At 39.8% G+C, this 16,726-nt stretch overlaps 2 protein-coding genes across 6 annotated transcripts in view; one reads left to right on the top strand and one right to left on the bottom strand.

Annotated features, from left to right (window-relative positions):
• WDR19 (WD repeat domain 19) overlaps positions 1-11,029 on the top strand; it is a 40,915-nt gene extending 29,886 nt beyond the window's left edge. For all 3 annotated transcript variants that reach the window (XM_064418384.1, XM_064418385.1, XM_064418381.1), the window contains exons 30-37: positions 740-836; positions 2,883-3,007; positions 3,657-3,738; positions 4,332-4,482; positions 5,808-5,931; positions 7,645-7,721; positions 8,391-8,511; positions 9,200-11,029. In XM_064418384.1, the coding sequence (XP_064274454.1) occupies positions 740-836; positions 2,883-3,007; positions 3,657-3,738; positions 4,332-4,482; positions 5,808-5,931; positions 7,645-7,721; positions 8,391-8,505 (771 nt within the window). In that variant the 3' untranslated portion in view covers positions 8,506-8,511; positions 9,200-11,029. The remainder of the gene's footprint in view (positions 1-739; positions 837-2,882; positions 3,008-3,656; positions 3,739-4,331; positions 4,483-5,807; positions 5,932-7,644; positions 7,722-8,390; positions 8,512-9,199) is intronic.
• The window catches only part of RFC1 (replication factor C subunit 1), a 33,192-nt gene continuing 26,212 nt past the window's right edge, over positions 9,747-16,726 (bottom strand). For all 3 annotated transcript variants that reach the window (XM_064418386.1, XM_064418387.1, XM_064418388.1), the window contains exons 16-25: positions 16,470-16,558; positions 15,312-15,449; positions 14,818-14,913; positions 14,550-14,648; positions 13,972-14,126; positions 13,735-13,852; positions 12,661-12,806; positions 12,019-12,232; positions 10,836-11,027; positions 9,747-10,287 (exon numbers count right to left, since the gene is read on the bottom strand). In XM_064418386.1, coding sequence (XP_064274456.1) covers positions 10,186-10,287; positions 10,836-11,027; positions 12,019-12,232; positions 12,661-12,806; positions 13,735-13,852; positions 13,972-14,126; positions 14,550-14,648; positions 14,818-14,913; positions 15,312-15,449; positions 16,470-16,558 — 1,349 coding nt within the window. In that variant the 3' untranslated portion in view covers positions 9,747-10,185. The remainder of the gene's footprint in view (positions 10,288-10,835; positions 11,028-12,018; positions 12,233-12,660; positions 12,807-13,734; positions 13,853-13,971; positions 14,127-14,549; positions 14,649-14,817; positions 14,914-15,311; positions 15,450-16,469; positions 16,559-16,726) is intronic.

The following is a 16,726-nucleotide window of genomic DNA, read 5'->3' as shown; positions in this document are numbered from 1 at the left end:
CAATTCTTCTTTCTCTTATTGGTAGTTTTTTTTTACTAGTCGTCCAGACATTTGAGTACACTTACAAAAATAGAACTCATGTTTGTTTTCTACAATATTGTCGTCTTGGTTTTTAGTTTTGTTTTTAAATTATTTCACTAATTTACATTTGCCATTCTTGAGTTATATAATTATCAAAAGTTCCTGATACAGCAAATTAAAAATTTTATGCACCTTATTAGCTGGTTGTCCCCTAATTTTCAATATTTTAGCTCTCTTGGACATCCACCATCTGATCCCAGAACAATACATTCATTGGGGGCCAGATTTTGTCATCTGCATCCACACCAAGCAATGTCTGCATCTAGATCCGTAACGCAATTTAAGCATTTCTGGCAAGACTTCCATTTCTAAAAGGAGTCCCTGGTTCTTTTCTGACACCATAAATGCCCACACAGCTGGAGTTGTTTGCTTTGTCCCTGTACAACTCCCCGTGTGCATAGTGGTCTGTGGCTTTGTGCATCCCTCCTGCCAGGGCTTGGCCAGCACCTGCCAGGACTGCCTCGGGCCCTTGGTGTGGGTGCTCTGTGCCTGGGCAAGAGCCAGCCCTGCAGGAGGCTGAGGCATAGCTGGAGCTCTTCATCAAGCAAGCTTGTCTGCTTTCTTTGGAGAATGTGGTGGTGGGATGAGCAGGTCAGGAAAGGGAACACAGCAGTATGAATTAGGTCACTATTAATGGCTTTTGCATGATTTCATTCAGGATGCCAAGTACCTGTTCCGCTTGTACATGGCCCTGAAGCAGCACCGAGATGCTGCCAGAACTGCCATAATAATTGCCAGGGAGGAGCAGTGTTCAGGTAAGTCTGTTTTCTCTGATGTGATGGCATCTCTCATGCTGCCTCCTTAGGTACCCTACTTAGGGTGCTTTGTTTTGTGTAGGATTCTGCTTAGAGAACACATGTACTGGTGCTTTTAATTATATTCAAGTTCAGTTTTGAATTTGAAAGTAGACTTGGGGAAAACCTGTGGACTAGCACCTGTATATTAAATATTGGGGAAAAAAATAAACTTCTGGAAAATATCTGTGTTCTTTATTACATTCAAGTAAACATAGTGATTAAGAGAGCCTGTGACTTTACCTTTCTGTCTATCACAGGTCATAGAATTGCCATTTCTGCATATGGTTTCTGGCTTGGTACTGATCTTTTATCAGTGGAAAATGGGCAGAGGAGTCGATTTCTATTGAAGGAACAGACATATGCTTAGTTTAAGCTTGGTTTTCCTCTGTCATGGGTTGCTAAAGTTAGAAATAGAAAAAAATAAGGAGAGGGCTAGAAGCAAAATAGCTGCCACCTCCATTATTCACTCTCCTCTGTAGCCATGGCAACAACCCTACCATAACACTGCTTGCTTTTCATTTCAATTATGTAAAAGAAAAATCTATAAAGGAAAAATAGCAGTCTCGGGAATAACCCAGGGAAATTAACATTTATGGGCTGCTCCTTGGCTGCTCCTCAGCATTGGGCTAAGGAGTGGAAAAAACCTCTGAAACCCTTGGCAAGCAAATCTCCCAATCCATCATAGAAGTGAATAATGTATTTGTGCTAATTATATAAGCAGGAAATGCAAAGGCTCAGGGGTTTAAATATTTATTAGCATCTCTGAATCTGAAAACTTGTATCTAAAATGCAGTATCCCATTGTGTATTTCATATTCCCTAGTAGTATAAATGTGTTCTCCAACAGTGTAATAAGAAGCACAATGTGTGTCTCATTAAAAGCACCAATCTTGCAGTAACTGTTTCTTCTGGAGAGGTAGTTTTACATCACCACCCTCTTCCTTCAGCAGATTTCAGTGAGCTTGATTGTGAAATTTGCACCAATATAATTTGTTCTTTCCTTAAAAATCCATCTAATAATAATACTTAAGTCATACTGCTTGGTATTTTTCTTTGGGAATGCCATTTTAAGCGCAGTTTTCCTTGAAGTTGTTTTTATGTAATCGTGTGATTTTAAGACTGTATTATACTGAGAGTCAGTAATAGAATATAAAAGAATAATGTTGTTTTCCAGCAACTAATTCTGAAGGGATATTTAGCTGTCTCACACAAATTTCACAGTTTGATTCAGTTGTAGTGTATAACAAAACATTACAAATTGCTCTGCAGAGTGAAAACATCTGCTGATAGACAAGTACAGGGAGGCAAAGGAGAACGTTTGCTGAAATAACTAGAATTTCCTTTAAATGCCTCCAGCTGCAAAGAGTATGACTTTCTCATCTTGTAATAATACAAAAAATCCCAAAACAATCAGCAAAATAACCTCAAAACAAAACAAGAAAAAAAACCAAGAGTAGACTAATTTCAAAACACTATGTGATTTCAGCTACATTGATAATTTAATGAAATCCTGTGGTTTCAGGACAATCCTCCACTGTAACCTTGAAACACTATAACCTAGTGAAGTAACATTCAAACTTTAACTATCCTTTGACAGGTTTTGGGTTCGGTTGCAGAGGCAAGGAGTTTCCAAAGCAAATGATCAAGTATACTCAATTAACATTTAAAAAGTAGCTTTTGAATATCTGACATTGAAGAATAACAACAAAAAACGTCTTAAATGCTCTAGAAACATCTTCATCTTTTAAAGTTCATTATATTAAATTACCATCATGTGTTTTGCTACTGTTTAGATTACTTCTCCTAGTGTAATTTTTTTTAACTTCCTGGCTGATATTGTTTTGGATACTGTGACAAACAACTGCTTGTGGCTTTCCAAGGAAATTGTCATGCAATGGTTTTATTCAAATGATCAGCATAACTTAATCTTCCCTATATTTCATTAGTAAAGATATTGTTATAAAAAATTAAATTTTTGTTAATTGTTGTTTTTTGTTTTCTTAAGGGAATTATCGAAATGCACGTGATGTGCTTTTCAGTATGTACTCAGAGTTAAAGACCCAGAAGATTAAAATTTCTTCTGAGATGGCTACAAACCTTATGATTCTACACAGCTATATTTTAGTGAAGGTAAGAAAGTGAGAAATTGAATTTATATCTAAGTTGCACAGTGTCTGATTTATTGAATGGTATGTATGCATGTTCTGTGTCAATAAATTATATTGTTGTATAGATTGTATCACAGAATCCAAGTACATGCTAACAGCAAGCTTCAGGAGGACAATCCATAGTTGTTTCTGCCTCTTTGATTGGCATATTCTTTTTTTAAATACTGAATAATTGAAAATTACATATGGCTTCCTGTTTTTCTTTTGCATTCATGCTTACAAATACTATGCTACAACTATTTATTACTGTTGTTGTTGTATTTGATGTTATTATCCATAAGTACATCACTGTTTTTCTGAAAATGAAATTAAGCAGGGGCTCAAATGATTTCTATTCTTTAACCCATGGATGCCCATCAGGGTATCCATTCCTACAGCCAGCTTTGGCCTCCCTCTCTACCAGCAGTGAGGCAAGAGCTGCAGGTGGTGGGCTGAAGGCCAGAAAGACTGGACAAGAGCCATGCTGAGGTCTCTGGTCTCTCTAGTCCAGCTCTGCTCAGTTTGATGAAGGAGCTGTTTGCATGCAGCTCCCAGCAGGATGAATGAGTGCCAGGCTGCAGGAATGACTTTCCAAGGGCTGCAGTAAATGTGGTTTGTTTGCTGCGTTGCAGATTCACGTGAAACGTGGTGATCACATGAAGGGAGCACGGATGCTCATACGCGTAGCCAACAACATCAGCAAGTTCCCATCTCGTAAGTGCTGACAGCAGAGGAGCTGTGCTCTGCAGGGCAGCTCAGTAATCAGCACTGCACTGCAAGCTTCATCCCCCCTGTGATCCTGTGGGCAACAACAGAGCTCTGCATCCTCCTCCAGGCAGCTCTTCCATACACAGCCTCCAGGATGGGATCCTCACCAGCACTTTAATCTGTCCTCATTTTACTGCAGTACTGAGCAGTCTCAAGCACACAGTCTCAGCACTGTGTGTAATGAACTGACTGGTTCTGGGACTTCATCACCAATTTTTAACTGATCTTTTTAAAAAAATATTTTTGGGTACTTGGAAAATGTAGACTAAAACGTAGGCTTTAAAGAGTGCCGACAAGATTTGGGAGAAATTGTTAAAATCAGAACATTCCTACTGCCATGTTGAGTTTCAGGAGTGTGAGCCAGTGAGAGTTGAAACCATGGTTTTCTTATATATGGTTCCAGGAATACCCCAAATTGTGCAACTGTTGAAAGAAAATAGTCTTTTCCATCAGTACTTTTCAAACTGTATTAGCTTAAAGGTTTTAAACATTATTATTGGTAAATAAATATTTGACATCATTGTTTCATTCTATTACAGATATTGTCCCGATCTTGACTTCAACTGTGATTGAGTGTCACCGAGCAGGGTTGAAAAACTCAGCCTTCAGTTTTGCTGCTATGTTGATGAGACCTGAATATCGGAGTAAAATAGATCCAAAATACAAAAAGAAAATTGAAACAATGGTCAGGTGAGTGATGTTAATCAAATGCACATAATTTCAAGGCTTTATTTACAATGATGTTTTTGCTCATAAAGCCTGTAGACTGTTTTCACATTATTTCATTGTCTTATAGTTGAAAGGCTAAGAACCATTTTCCACCCTTCTCTGAGATTTAAAGACTTCCTTTAAGTGTGATAAGCCCTAAATGCAACGTGCATTTAAAATGCTTCCTAACCAGCAATAGTGTTTTCCATCTTCTCTCTACAGACACAAGTGCAGCCACACAGGTTTAGTTGGTTTCTAGTTCAGAATCCACAGCCAAACTGTTGGCTACTACAGCAGCAGCATTATGCTCTTCTGGGATTCAGATGATAAATGGCTAAGATAAAAAAGAATGGGAGGGCAAATAAAATATATGAATTCCTGACATTTTCTTCCTTATCTGACGTTTTGTTTTGAACCTAGTCAGTATTTTCTGCCAGAGGAGGAAGCACAGGCAATTGTAGAAGAGCAGGGCAAGCATATGTAACACTGTAGTCATTTATTCTACCAGTCCCTAACCAAGGCTCAGGAACTTGCTGAGCTCATACTGGTGCTTTAGGTATTTATTTGTGAAGTCTGTAAGCTCTCCATGAGCTTATCCAATCTCTGTGCTTAAACTCTTGTAAATATTTGATGACAGTTGATTGCTACAAGTTCCATTGTGTCTAGGCTGGTCTCTAGCTAATTTAAGGCCTCGTAGTTTTCCTCTTGGGAGACATCTACTCTTTTCTGTGTCATTTATGATTTTAAAGATCTCCATGTTTAATTTATTTCCCTTCCATCAGTTATCTATCTTTTCAGGACCTGAAGAGTCTCAGCTTACATAGTTTTTTTATGGAAACTGGTTTATATGGTGTTCCTCTGAAACTCTTCTTACCAACTCTTCTGCCTTTTTGGAGGCAGTTAGAAGCTGTATAATCCTACCAGCAAGCCAGTTTTTTTGGTACTCCCATTCTTTGTGGTCCTGTCACAGAAAAACTCTAAAACAAAGAAACCATAGCTTTATAGTCAGTACCTACAGACCCTGAGTTTTGAAATCTTATAAAGTATTAGGATTAGTTGCACCTTTTAAAAGGTGGTGGTGTTTCTAATTAAATGGAAAATTACCTATTATTTCTGAGTTGACATAATTGTGATGAAGCTCGGGTGATAGTTAAAAGGAAGGAGCTAATAAAATGTAAAATAGCAGCTGGAAGCTATGCAAGTAACTCAAAGGAAAAATACTTACTAAATATCAAAGGCATTGTAAAACAGCTTTGTTAGGTTCAATCAGCTTGAGGGTTTTATTCACAGCTGTATCTGTGTTTTAGACGTCGGGACACAACTGAGACAGAAGAGCCAACAACAGCCTGTCCCTACTGTGCTTTCCAACTCCCAGAGTGTGAACTTCTGTGTCCCAGCTGTAAAAACAACCTTCCATACTGCATTGCAACTGTGAGTGCCTGCTGTGCTTTCTGCACTGTGACAGTAAAGGCAAAGCTGCCTTCCCTTCTAAAAAGAAGTTCATTTGAACTTCTTCAGTTTGCTAGTGGATCCAAGCTAGATCTTTCTATGCATTTATGGGGCTTTCTCATCTGTTGCCAAATTTCTTTTCATCTTTGACTATCATAAGTGTTCTCACTTGCCACCTACAAGTAGCAGGCACTTGAGGGTGCCAGTAAATTCATGAAGTCATTCTGGGAGACTTGAGCTTCCTGAGAAAGCAGGTGCAGCACCAGGAATCCCCAGCACACACACTGGGTGCAGTTGGAGCACTTGGGAGAACACAGACCAGTACTGCTGATGCCTTCCCAGCTCAGCCATTGCCCAGGGGCTCTAGTGCTCAGAGAACTAACAGAAGTCCCTCTTCCCTTTTCCATGTAGAGGAGCTTGTGGAGGACACAGCTCACCTCCCCTAAGTTCCAAGACTTAAAATGTAAAAAAATTAAAAAAACAAACCGACCAACTGAACCAAAAAAACCAACAAAACTTCAAAAGGCTGTTTGGGGCAATTTTTAAGCACACCCAATCCAATGCCCACTTCAGGCAGTGACCTCAGCATTTCTTACATTACTCATCCCTACAGAAATGAGAAGTTCTAATCTTTTTTGTTTCTTTAGAGTGTACTGAAAAGGTAAAAAAAAAGCTGTACAGTAACATCCATACATTCCTGATGGATGTTACTGTACAGCTACTGTATAACTAACACAATTGTTACTGGCATCACATGAATTGTCATTGCAGGGTCAAAAAAAGAGAACTTACTTGAACAGGAAACAAATGTTTGAGTTAACATTCTTTATTAAAACTAAAGAATTAAGTCTCACAAAAAAATTAATATCCATTATGTGGGGGTCTTTTTGCTGTATTGGTTTAGCAGAATAAGATGACAGGTATACTTTAGAAGTAATATCTTTAGGAAAACAAAGGGTTTTAAATATAACTTTATGAGCCAAACACAATGTACATGTTAATGTATGTTACACAGTATTTATTTAGGCTCCATCTTGGTCACAGTTTATGTCACAGCGTTTGTAGACATTAGGACTGTGGCATTTTCAAATATCTAATGAGAGTCAGTGTCAAAACAGTCTGCTGTTGAATATCATATTAGAGCATAAATCTCTCCATATAGTTCAAGGTGCTGCTGAGTTTTTATAATATTAAAAAGATACATACAAATTTCTTCTATCAAAAGTAAACTAGTAAACTGTAGCAAAAAAGAGAAAATAAAGAGGCAAAGGCCAGGCAGGCTCACAGATGAGTGCTGGATGTGACCTACTGGGCTCAGGTAGCTTTGGGGGCATTTTTGGTATGTCATACACAACACCAAAAATGCCAGCAGATTTAGGTACAGCTCTGGATACAGATCTACAGAAAGCATTCTAGAATTGCCAAATGAGAAGAATTTCAAACACTTTAATTCAGTATATGCCTAGATTTCCATTTTTAAGACGAATGCCAATGGTAACACTGCATCTGTGAGAGCTCCTTTTCTAGTTACAGAATTTAGACAGTAATCAAGCTACAGTAACTCGTATGTGGGGCTTTTAATTCAAGATCTTAGAACTCAGTTGCTGAGACTTTCTCATAATAACAGGTCCAAAAGTAAATGCTCTGTGGCTGGGCAGCACTTGCCCCCCAGTTACCTGCAGTTTCTGTGTGCAGGGTCGGCACATGGTGCGCGATGACTGGACTGTTTGCCCGCACTGTGACTTTCCTGCCCTCTACTCAGAATTCAGAAGGTAAGTTGGGATTTTTTTCTATTGCAATATTCCATTAGTTATTCATATTTTAGCAGCTAACGGATCATTTGGTGCTAAAAACATGTTACAGCTGGGCTGGGTGGAAGAGGAATTTCCCTTACTTGGTAGTTGCACCTTAGACCCTCACAGAACATTGCTTCAAAGTTGACCAAAATGATAGGATATGATAAAAGAATTGGGCCAGTAATGTAGTGCTCCAACAGGAACAGTATTGAAAATGGATGGTGAGCTTGTGTAAGTTCTCAGCTCTGTCCAGGAAGAAGGCTGATACGGGGGCAGGGCAGGAACACAGGCACACCAGCAATCACCAAACCAAACAAAATGCACATAGAATTGGGTACAGACTAAGGCAGTAATCATGTGCTGTCCCTGACAATCACACATGACAGGGGGATGGGATAGCTCTGTTCCAATGTCACGAACTCAGGAGCTGCTAAAACCTCCATTGTTATATGTTTAAATGCAAACAGCTGCCTTCCTGGTGTGGTTCTCAAATGTTGAAAACGTAGACAGAAGCAGCCACTGCTCTGTCCTGCACTTGTTACAGGCACTGGTCAGAACTCTGGTCTAGGCATTGCACCTCAGGCCAAACTTCCTTTGGAAAATGTTAGAATTTGCTTTTGACCACTTACCCTTCCTTTAAAACAGCCTGTTACAGACTGAAAATGTGTGTCCCATGTGTTCTGAAAGAATTAACATTGCTGATCTTAAGAAAATAAATGACTGCACAGAGTACCTCAAACTCGAGGATGAGGACCAGTAAATTCAGGTATGGCCCACAGTCTGTACTTCTTCCTTAACAGGGTTCATTCTAGGCAGTTCTGGAGTTTTTCCTAATGAGGTTTTGCTACTGCAATTAACCTGGTTGTTAAATTGTGCTTTAACTCAGTTTACCCCTATGACTACATTAACATCCACAAGCTGTTGTGCTTTGGAACATGTTCCTGAACACCAGGTGTGCTTGAGTAGCACAGAGAACAGTGTGAAAACCTCACCATAATCCAAACTTCTCCAGCTCTTCCAACAAGGGGTTAAGTGTGGGGGGAACTGCAGAGAGGGCAAGGGGGGTACTAACTGGAAGGAGCAAATCTAAACTGCAGGTTACCTGATCTTAACTTGCCTTATTTAACAGAATCTATTCCAGGATAACAGCAACAAGTATTGGCCTGAAATATTCATCCTTCTAAGAATGAGAGCATGGCCCTGTCTATAACAAAGACTTAGATCCAGGACTTAGGGGTTTGTTTTTTTTTAGAATGGTAACTGAAAATTAACACTTTTCCTCAATCATGTTAATAATTTCAATAATTGCAATTTACTATTGCAAATACCTTATGTGAAAACTCAGCTGTAGGTCACAGTAATGCACTCAAGTTCTTTTGGGGAATTTTTAGATGATTTTATTTTTCCTGATCTGCTATCACAGAATATAATTAACCACCTCTGTTTATTTTCAGAACTGCTTGTGTTGGCTGGCAAGCAGCAAGGGAAGCTCTTATCACTACATCACACATCTCTTCCCCAGGCCTAATAACAGCCATGTTACTTCTATTTTGTGATATCTGTAACTATTTAGCTTTTGATAAATTTTGTACTTTGGCTTATTGTAGTAATAAAACTGATAATTATTACAAACAAAATCTGCATTTCATCTGCACCAAAGACAAACCATGGGGCTTATTTGTAATGGGAGTAACAGGAAGAAAAACCACCTCCCTACTGTTTTCTTTTTCAGTATCAGTTCTGAACTGTTATGAATCTTTTCGATTAAACATTTTTTACTCTTTAAATATTCCTTTCTGGTTTTGATTAAAGATACAACTTATGCAAGTATGGACTACTCAAGTTGTGGAAGTAAATCCCTCACTGCTTTTCTGTGTCTCTACCTCAACAAAAGGGAAGTTGTGGAAAAGAAGAATGCTACATCATGTACATAAAGGAAAGACAAAACTGTAGAATAAAGGAGGGAGACAAGACAGAACACTCCATGAACTTAACCAAAGCTTTAAAAGAGTCATGTGAAACATTTTATTGTAATTTTATATACTGCTTAATTTCTATAATGTACAAATAAGCCATTTACGTATGGGGTTTTTGCATCATGTACTATTTACAAGACTTCACCCCATAATGTCAGAGGATTTGTATAAAAAAAAAAAAAAAGCAGTGAAGTCCTAGGAAGACTCAGCAAAAATGCCAGGTAACTAAGCATGACATTTTCAGCATGTTCACGCACCTGGTGTCTGTTGCACAAGGAGAGTTATAGCTTGTAACATAGACCATGTCAGGAGTAAGCACAGCAGGGTGGGAGCACAAGAGCTACAGCACCTCTATGAGAGGAGCATTTTCAACACACTGGTTCTACTTTCCCAGCAGCAGCAATGGATCTGTTTCATGTTCCTGGCAGAAGTCAGATACGCAAAGCTGTGTCCAAAGCAAGGTTTTACTCTAAATGTCTGGTTTTCTCTTTTCTTTTCCCTTCTTTTTTTGTTGTTTCTTCATTTTTCTCTCTTTTTGGCAGCTTGGAAGACTTTACCTTTTTTTGCTACAAACAGAAATACACAGACAGTTTAAAATCCAGCTGACAAAAGTTTAAGTCAAAATGCAGTCAGTGTTAAGGAAAATGCCACCTCTTTCCCTCACCCTTCAGCTGTGAAGTTTCTAAATACCAAGGAGAGTACAGATTACCATATTGAGTCCTAAGGGTCCCCATTTGGTGATACCTACAAAGGTATTACTAGAATTGTCATCTGTAGGAACCACAGGCACTGGCCTGTGGTGGCTCCTTGCCCCTGGCACCATCCTCATCAACACTTAAAATATTATTAAGTTTTGGAACTGGATATGGAATTTTAGATTTAGAATGATGTCTCACTTTGGTCCAACATAAGACAATGGATGGAAGCAACTTAAACTTTTCCACACTACCTCCAGTTAAAATTTTAGAAGTTGAGATTATTTATTTAATACTTACAACTATTTTTTTCTTAATTCATTAAGACGATGTTAAAAGTCACAGAAAGGTAACTAAAAACAAACAAATAAGCCCCAACAGCTCATTGAGGTTGTTTAATACTGAGGAAATTAAATCACCTTAATCATTGCATCACTGTCAACAGAATCCTGCTCATCCTCATCAGACTGGATCTCTTCCACAGTCAAGTCTTCACTCAGATCTAAGGTCGCTGCAGATCCCGACTGCCTTTTAGATGCCTTGACAGCACTAAGTGAATATGGAGTCAGATGTGCCTCTTTGTTGTAGGCACGTGTAAAAGCTGCTTTGACCTGCCAGGGTGGATGGAAGGAAGGAAACTGAGCATCAGTTTAGGAACTGTAGACTGTTAGCAATTTACTGAGAGATTCCACATCATACACAGAAGACGACACTCTCTCGAAAGGACACAGAAATTATTTAAAAGCTGTAAGGTGAAGACTCATCCTAAACAAGTTCCACATAATCCTCAATAAAGTGTGTATCTTCAGATGCTTCTTGCTGAGGCTTACGATAATTTCAGCACAGTCACACCAGAGCCCCTTTCAGCAGCACTGTGCACTTGCCAGACTAAGCAGCATATTCAGATTAGGGGAAAACACCTGACAGTCGTGTAGGTTTAGTTACCAGCAGCTTCTTCTCTTTCCATGAGCACCTGATCTGTTTCAGATTACATCTGCCTAGTTTGTAAAGGCAATTTGAGCTTAAGCTGACCTTGCTCCCATGTGAGGAGCCCAACCACTGGAGTGCAGTAGCTGGATGCTGGACGAGCAGCACATGGAGCACCCCAGGTCTGGCAGTTCTGTCTAACAGGACTGGGAAAGGTGTAAGCTGCCAGGCAGCCTCTGAGGGCAGTGCCTGCTCTGTAACACAGGCAGCTGTGTGTCCCTCCTCCTTTGCAGGATGGTAAGACAGGCAGGGCTGTGCCTGAAGGACACAGACCTTGCAGCCAGAGCTTCCTTGCAGAAAGGTACCAGCTTTCCCTGTCCTTCCTGTGTTCTGCTTCTATACTCAAGACACAACTGACTCCTAGTAATCCTTTACACCAGGAACAGAAAGAGTAAGACTCCTGAGTGAAGCACAGTCTAATGATCTTTTAGGACTTAGCCCTGAACTTAGTGGTATGTTTGACAGCTGATTCACAAAGCCTACTATCAATTATGGTTAAGCTGGTCCACCAACCTCAGCCTTTCCAAAGCACATCCATATCATAGAAATTATTCTAGGATTTCTTTTTTAAGATTTTAAGATATAAAAAAAAAAAAAATCACTGGTGAATTTTACCTTGGGATCCAACTTTGAAAAAGGACTGGGTTTGCCTCCCCACGTGCTTATTTCCATGATATTTTCAACATCTTCTTTCATCAAGCAATAAGAGTCCATAAATGTTATAGCTTGTTGTACACCATCTGCTCCAAAGTCTTTCAAGGGCTGGACAAGTGCATCCCGCAAATACGACAAATATTCCATATTTACTGTCCTCTTGCATGACTGAGTTCTTTGTCAAATTGAAAATAAAGTATTGAGTAAGTAAATCTGTCCAACCAGCACCACTGACTTCTAAAGACAAGAACAAATAGGTAAGGAGGCCCTCAGCAAATCAACAATCAGCTGCCTCAAGAGCAAACTGCAAGTTGTATTGTGCCATTCCTTTTGCCATACCTGCACTGGGGAATAACCAATGCAAGGTATTTGAACACCAAACAGTTTGGGGAAACACATCTTTCCAGGGGAAAAAAGAAAAATGCAAGGTACTTGTGACTGACTTGTACAAATTAAGCACTGAGCAAAGTGTCACCAATAACATAGGAACACATTCACAGAACACATGAATGTGTCACTTGTTTGCACCAAGCACAGCAAAGAACTGATGGTAGGTAATGAACTGCACAAGAAAGAGCATTATCAGAGGAATGTCAGTACTACCTGAGACTCATGTGCATTGCCAGTTCTTGAATGATACGATCGTGTTTGCCTGTGGATGAAAATTTCCCCAGCCAGCTGGGAAAGACAGGAAACTGGGACATGTAACCCCTCATCAGCTCCCCTGGGAGGACACTTGCATAAATAGCCTGAAAAAGTAACACATATGCCAAACTCAAATCACACTGAAAGTCTCATGGACACCATGACACACTGCCCTGCACTTCACTGTCCCCAGGGAAGAGGGGTAGTCAACACGGCCACAGTGGAAACAGCTTATTTTAAGAGAACTCTCTCAATTGCTTATTTCTGGTCAATCCCTCTAAGGTTACACCTTCACCCCTTGTACTACCCTATTAACATGTTCTAAAATACCTGTGAAGTTATCTGGGTTTCAAAACTCAAAAGATAAAAACCAAAAAAAAACCCAAAGAGACAACCCCAAAACATGGCGTTTTCTCATGTCCAGTTTAGAGTGCAGTCAAATAGCTGACTTCACACAAACAAGTGATCTCCAACACACAGACAAGGTGAAGGAGACCTCTCCAAAGAACACTGAATCTACATCAAGTCAGCTATGTTCCTAAGCATACAGCTCTTTGGACCTGTACTGAACTAGATGACATCCAGAGGTGACTCCCAATTTCACCTACAATGCATTCTCTAATGCCAGTCATGATCCTTTAAGCACAAGTCTTGTCAGTGTTTCAGTGAGCATTAAAAGAAGTACAGTGACCAAGCTTCAGTCCTCTATGCTTTGAGAGAAATCCTACCCTGGTGAAAGGAAGGACAGAGCAGGCTTGTAACAGCACAAGTGATACACACCATGTGCTTCTATGCTTTTTGACAGTCTAACTTTTCCAAGTTTCAGAAGACTTCATTTCATGTTGCAGCATGGGCTCAACAATATGGATATGGGAAACTGTTCTGATCACCAGTGCAACAGAAAATACTACATGAAGTACAAACTGTACAGATCATACAACTATATTGAAACACCAATTGAAACACCACAGATCCACCTTTAACACTGGACACCCCCCTTTAAAGAACAAAAAATGAGCGTTAAGTACTCACCTGTGTTGGAAGAAGATTCCAGCTCTGCTTGCTACGAATCTGTCTGTCCACTATATCACCATCACATATACTATCAGCTGCTCTACTCAAGAGCACCAAGTGCTTTTTTAAATTACCTCTGGAAAAAAAATGAACCTGACTTTACTACAAAGCAGAAATATCCAGATAGGTTTTAGTCTACTTTTCACCCCCTGACACAAAAGCCTGTGTCAATTTAGGGGGTTTGGAGTAACTCACCCAGCAGCAGCTGGTTTCACATGCACATAGTTCTCTTGGACAAAGAGAGGTGCTAGTGAATAATCATGGAAGAAAAGATCTGATTTGTCTATAAGAGACATACGGGCAGCCTCCTCTCCAGCAGCGAAAACCTTCCGGACAACATCGAAAGGGCCCTAAATAAATGACATTTCCAGAAGTCAGCAGCTAGAAGGTCAACACAGAAAGTGAGACAGCACAGTATCAACAAAATCAGTATCCAGAAGTATCTTCACTCATCAGTACAAGCTCCTCATTCAGTATTTCTGCCCTAGAACTTTACCAGTTTTAAGAACTGTAATTTATTTTTGATACCAAGAGAATTATCTCCTAAACAGAGAACAAAGGATGGGAAATATGAGCTTCATAATTATATCTTATGTAAGAGATGAGTATATCAAAATTTATATTCAGTCCTGGATACACTCAACTATTTGTGGCAAATGTGATAGCTCTTGGCACCTAGGCTTTATTCAGTGCTTCAGTTCAGAAGGTGCTTATAAAGCCAAGTGATTGTATCAGAATATGACAGTAAAAGCCAATCCACATTTGACACTTACCAGTTTGATGTCCTTTTTGGCTCTGCTGGCATCTGTTTTAGCCTCATCATAAGTCAGTGATTTGTCTTTTGCACACCACATATTAAGATTATGTAAAACCTAAAGAACAAAATTTACCAAATTTTATTTGGTAGCATAACAGAATTTAAATGGAAGACTCCAGCAGTAGCAGCCTGATCTTTATACATAAAAATACTGCTCAAATACTTTGAATTCAGTGCACATAATCTGCTATCTGAATAGTCACTGATGCTGAATGGATACTGACCTGTCTGATGTCCTGATTTGCTGCCAGGATTATCTCTTGCATAGCAGGTGGGGGAATTTTTAAACCTTCTTTAAATGCAATAGACATCATGGCACCCTGTAATCACAATTGAGCAACTGTCACTAGAGAATTCCTATGAATTCTTGCCCCAGCAGAACATACTGACACATCTATGAAAGAGCACTGTGTATTTTCCTAAATTTTGAAAGCACGCATACCTCAAATTTCTCTCATAATCATAAACCATCATTTACCATAGGTGTAAAAAAGAGCATGTTTGTTTATAAAGACACATTTTGGATATATTCTTAAGACAGATACCTAAATTCCAAAAGGCTTTGGGAAGAGAAACTCAGACAATTCATTCTGAAAAGCAGTTACTCACTGAGATGATCATTTAAGTGGTGTATCCAACTCTGAATAAACTGTGCCATATAAAAACTGAAGTTACTGATGGCAATTCAGTGCAGTCCATAAAGCCAGAGCCTACTTACTTTGATCTGTTCTAGACGGGGCCTCTGAAAACGAAGATCCAAACAGTAGTGGACCAAGGAGCGCATTTTGGGGTGGTTGCGGTCGTTGCACATACAGATGATGGGCACCTTCGTGTGTCGGATCAAAGCAATCAGCTCCTGTAATGTAAACACGTTACACTTCCATCAGATGACCTGGATAATGACAACAATTAGCATGTCATACCTAGCAGCATTAGTCCCTGCCTTAAATCAGATCCTTGACAGGTGCCAAGTCCATAACACTCCTGCTGTAATCACATTTCTACACAGTGCAAACCCAGCCTCCTGCCCACATTTTTCACTTCCTGTTCCATTCAGCTGCAAGAGATCTGCTGCCTGCCCACTTCCATTGTCTACTTCCAGCAGTTATGTTTGGAACTGTCTTCAAGAAGCAATGGAGACCAATAGCCCAGAGTACAGCTGTACACCTACAGAACTAGACTCATTTCTCCAAAGGCCACTTTGACCTGGCTTATACCCAGAGGGCACACACAGCTTTCTGGCTGCACCCTGCCACAAAGAATGAAAAAGCAGAAAGTAAAAAGATCAGCTCATCCCTGCTCCAAGAGGCTTCATCACTTTTAGGCTTACCAGAATAAACTTTGCTAGCTCTAATGAAGGTGCAATTCAGTTCAGTTTCATTCCTACAATAAAAATACCTGCATCTAAGGTAAAAATCTGCATGCCCTTTACCATGAAAGTACTGCATGTGACTATAGGAAATCCTCAGAAGCTAAAAGTGGAGCTACTAAAGAGAACAAAGGATGCTGCTGCCTATGCCACACATTTGTTACTCAGTGTGACTGCCTATGCAAAAGAGCAACAGTCCCAGCCAGAGTATGAACCTCCCACTGCAGGGAGATGTCACCATAGAGAGACCTTAGCATAAATGTACCTGTTCCAAATTGCACACACTCAAGTTCATCACTGCAGGCTTCTTCTACACAAGTATCCTTTTTCTCCCATCTACCAAGGCACAATTCTTACACAAAAACAGGCTTCTAAAACTCGTCAGACTATTCTGCAGAGAGTTTGTGTATGGACCATGGGTTGAGGACAGAGTGGCTTGACTATCTTGTTCTATAAATGGCACACACTCTTGGCAATGGCATTAGCCAGGAACTACAGTGGCTTCACCTGAATCCCTCCTCTGTCTTCATTGCCTGCCATACCATCCACTTCATCCATGATCAATACATGTTTCCCGCTAACTGATGAAGATGCACCTGAAAATGAACATGGGTAAGAAAATGAGATGAGAATAAAGGAGTCTTGCTCAGAGTTTTACCCAATGCTAAGTAAGACAACACTGTGCTAGCCTACTGAGGTGGTGGCTCTGCCACTTGATCACATGAATCTGTGTTCACAGACCAGACTATAACCTCATGTCATTT

The sequence above is a fragment of the Passer domesticus genome, chromosome 4 (assembly GCF_036417665.1).
Source record: "Passer domesticus isolate bPasDom1 chromosome 4, bPasDom1.hap1, whole genome shotgun sequence".
Lineage (NCBI taxonomy): Eukaryota > Metazoa > Chordata > Aves > Passeriformes > Passeridae > Passer > Passer domesticus.
The sequence above is the reverse complement of the archived record's forward strand: the minus strand, read 5'-3'. Positions and strand labels throughout refer to the sequence as shown.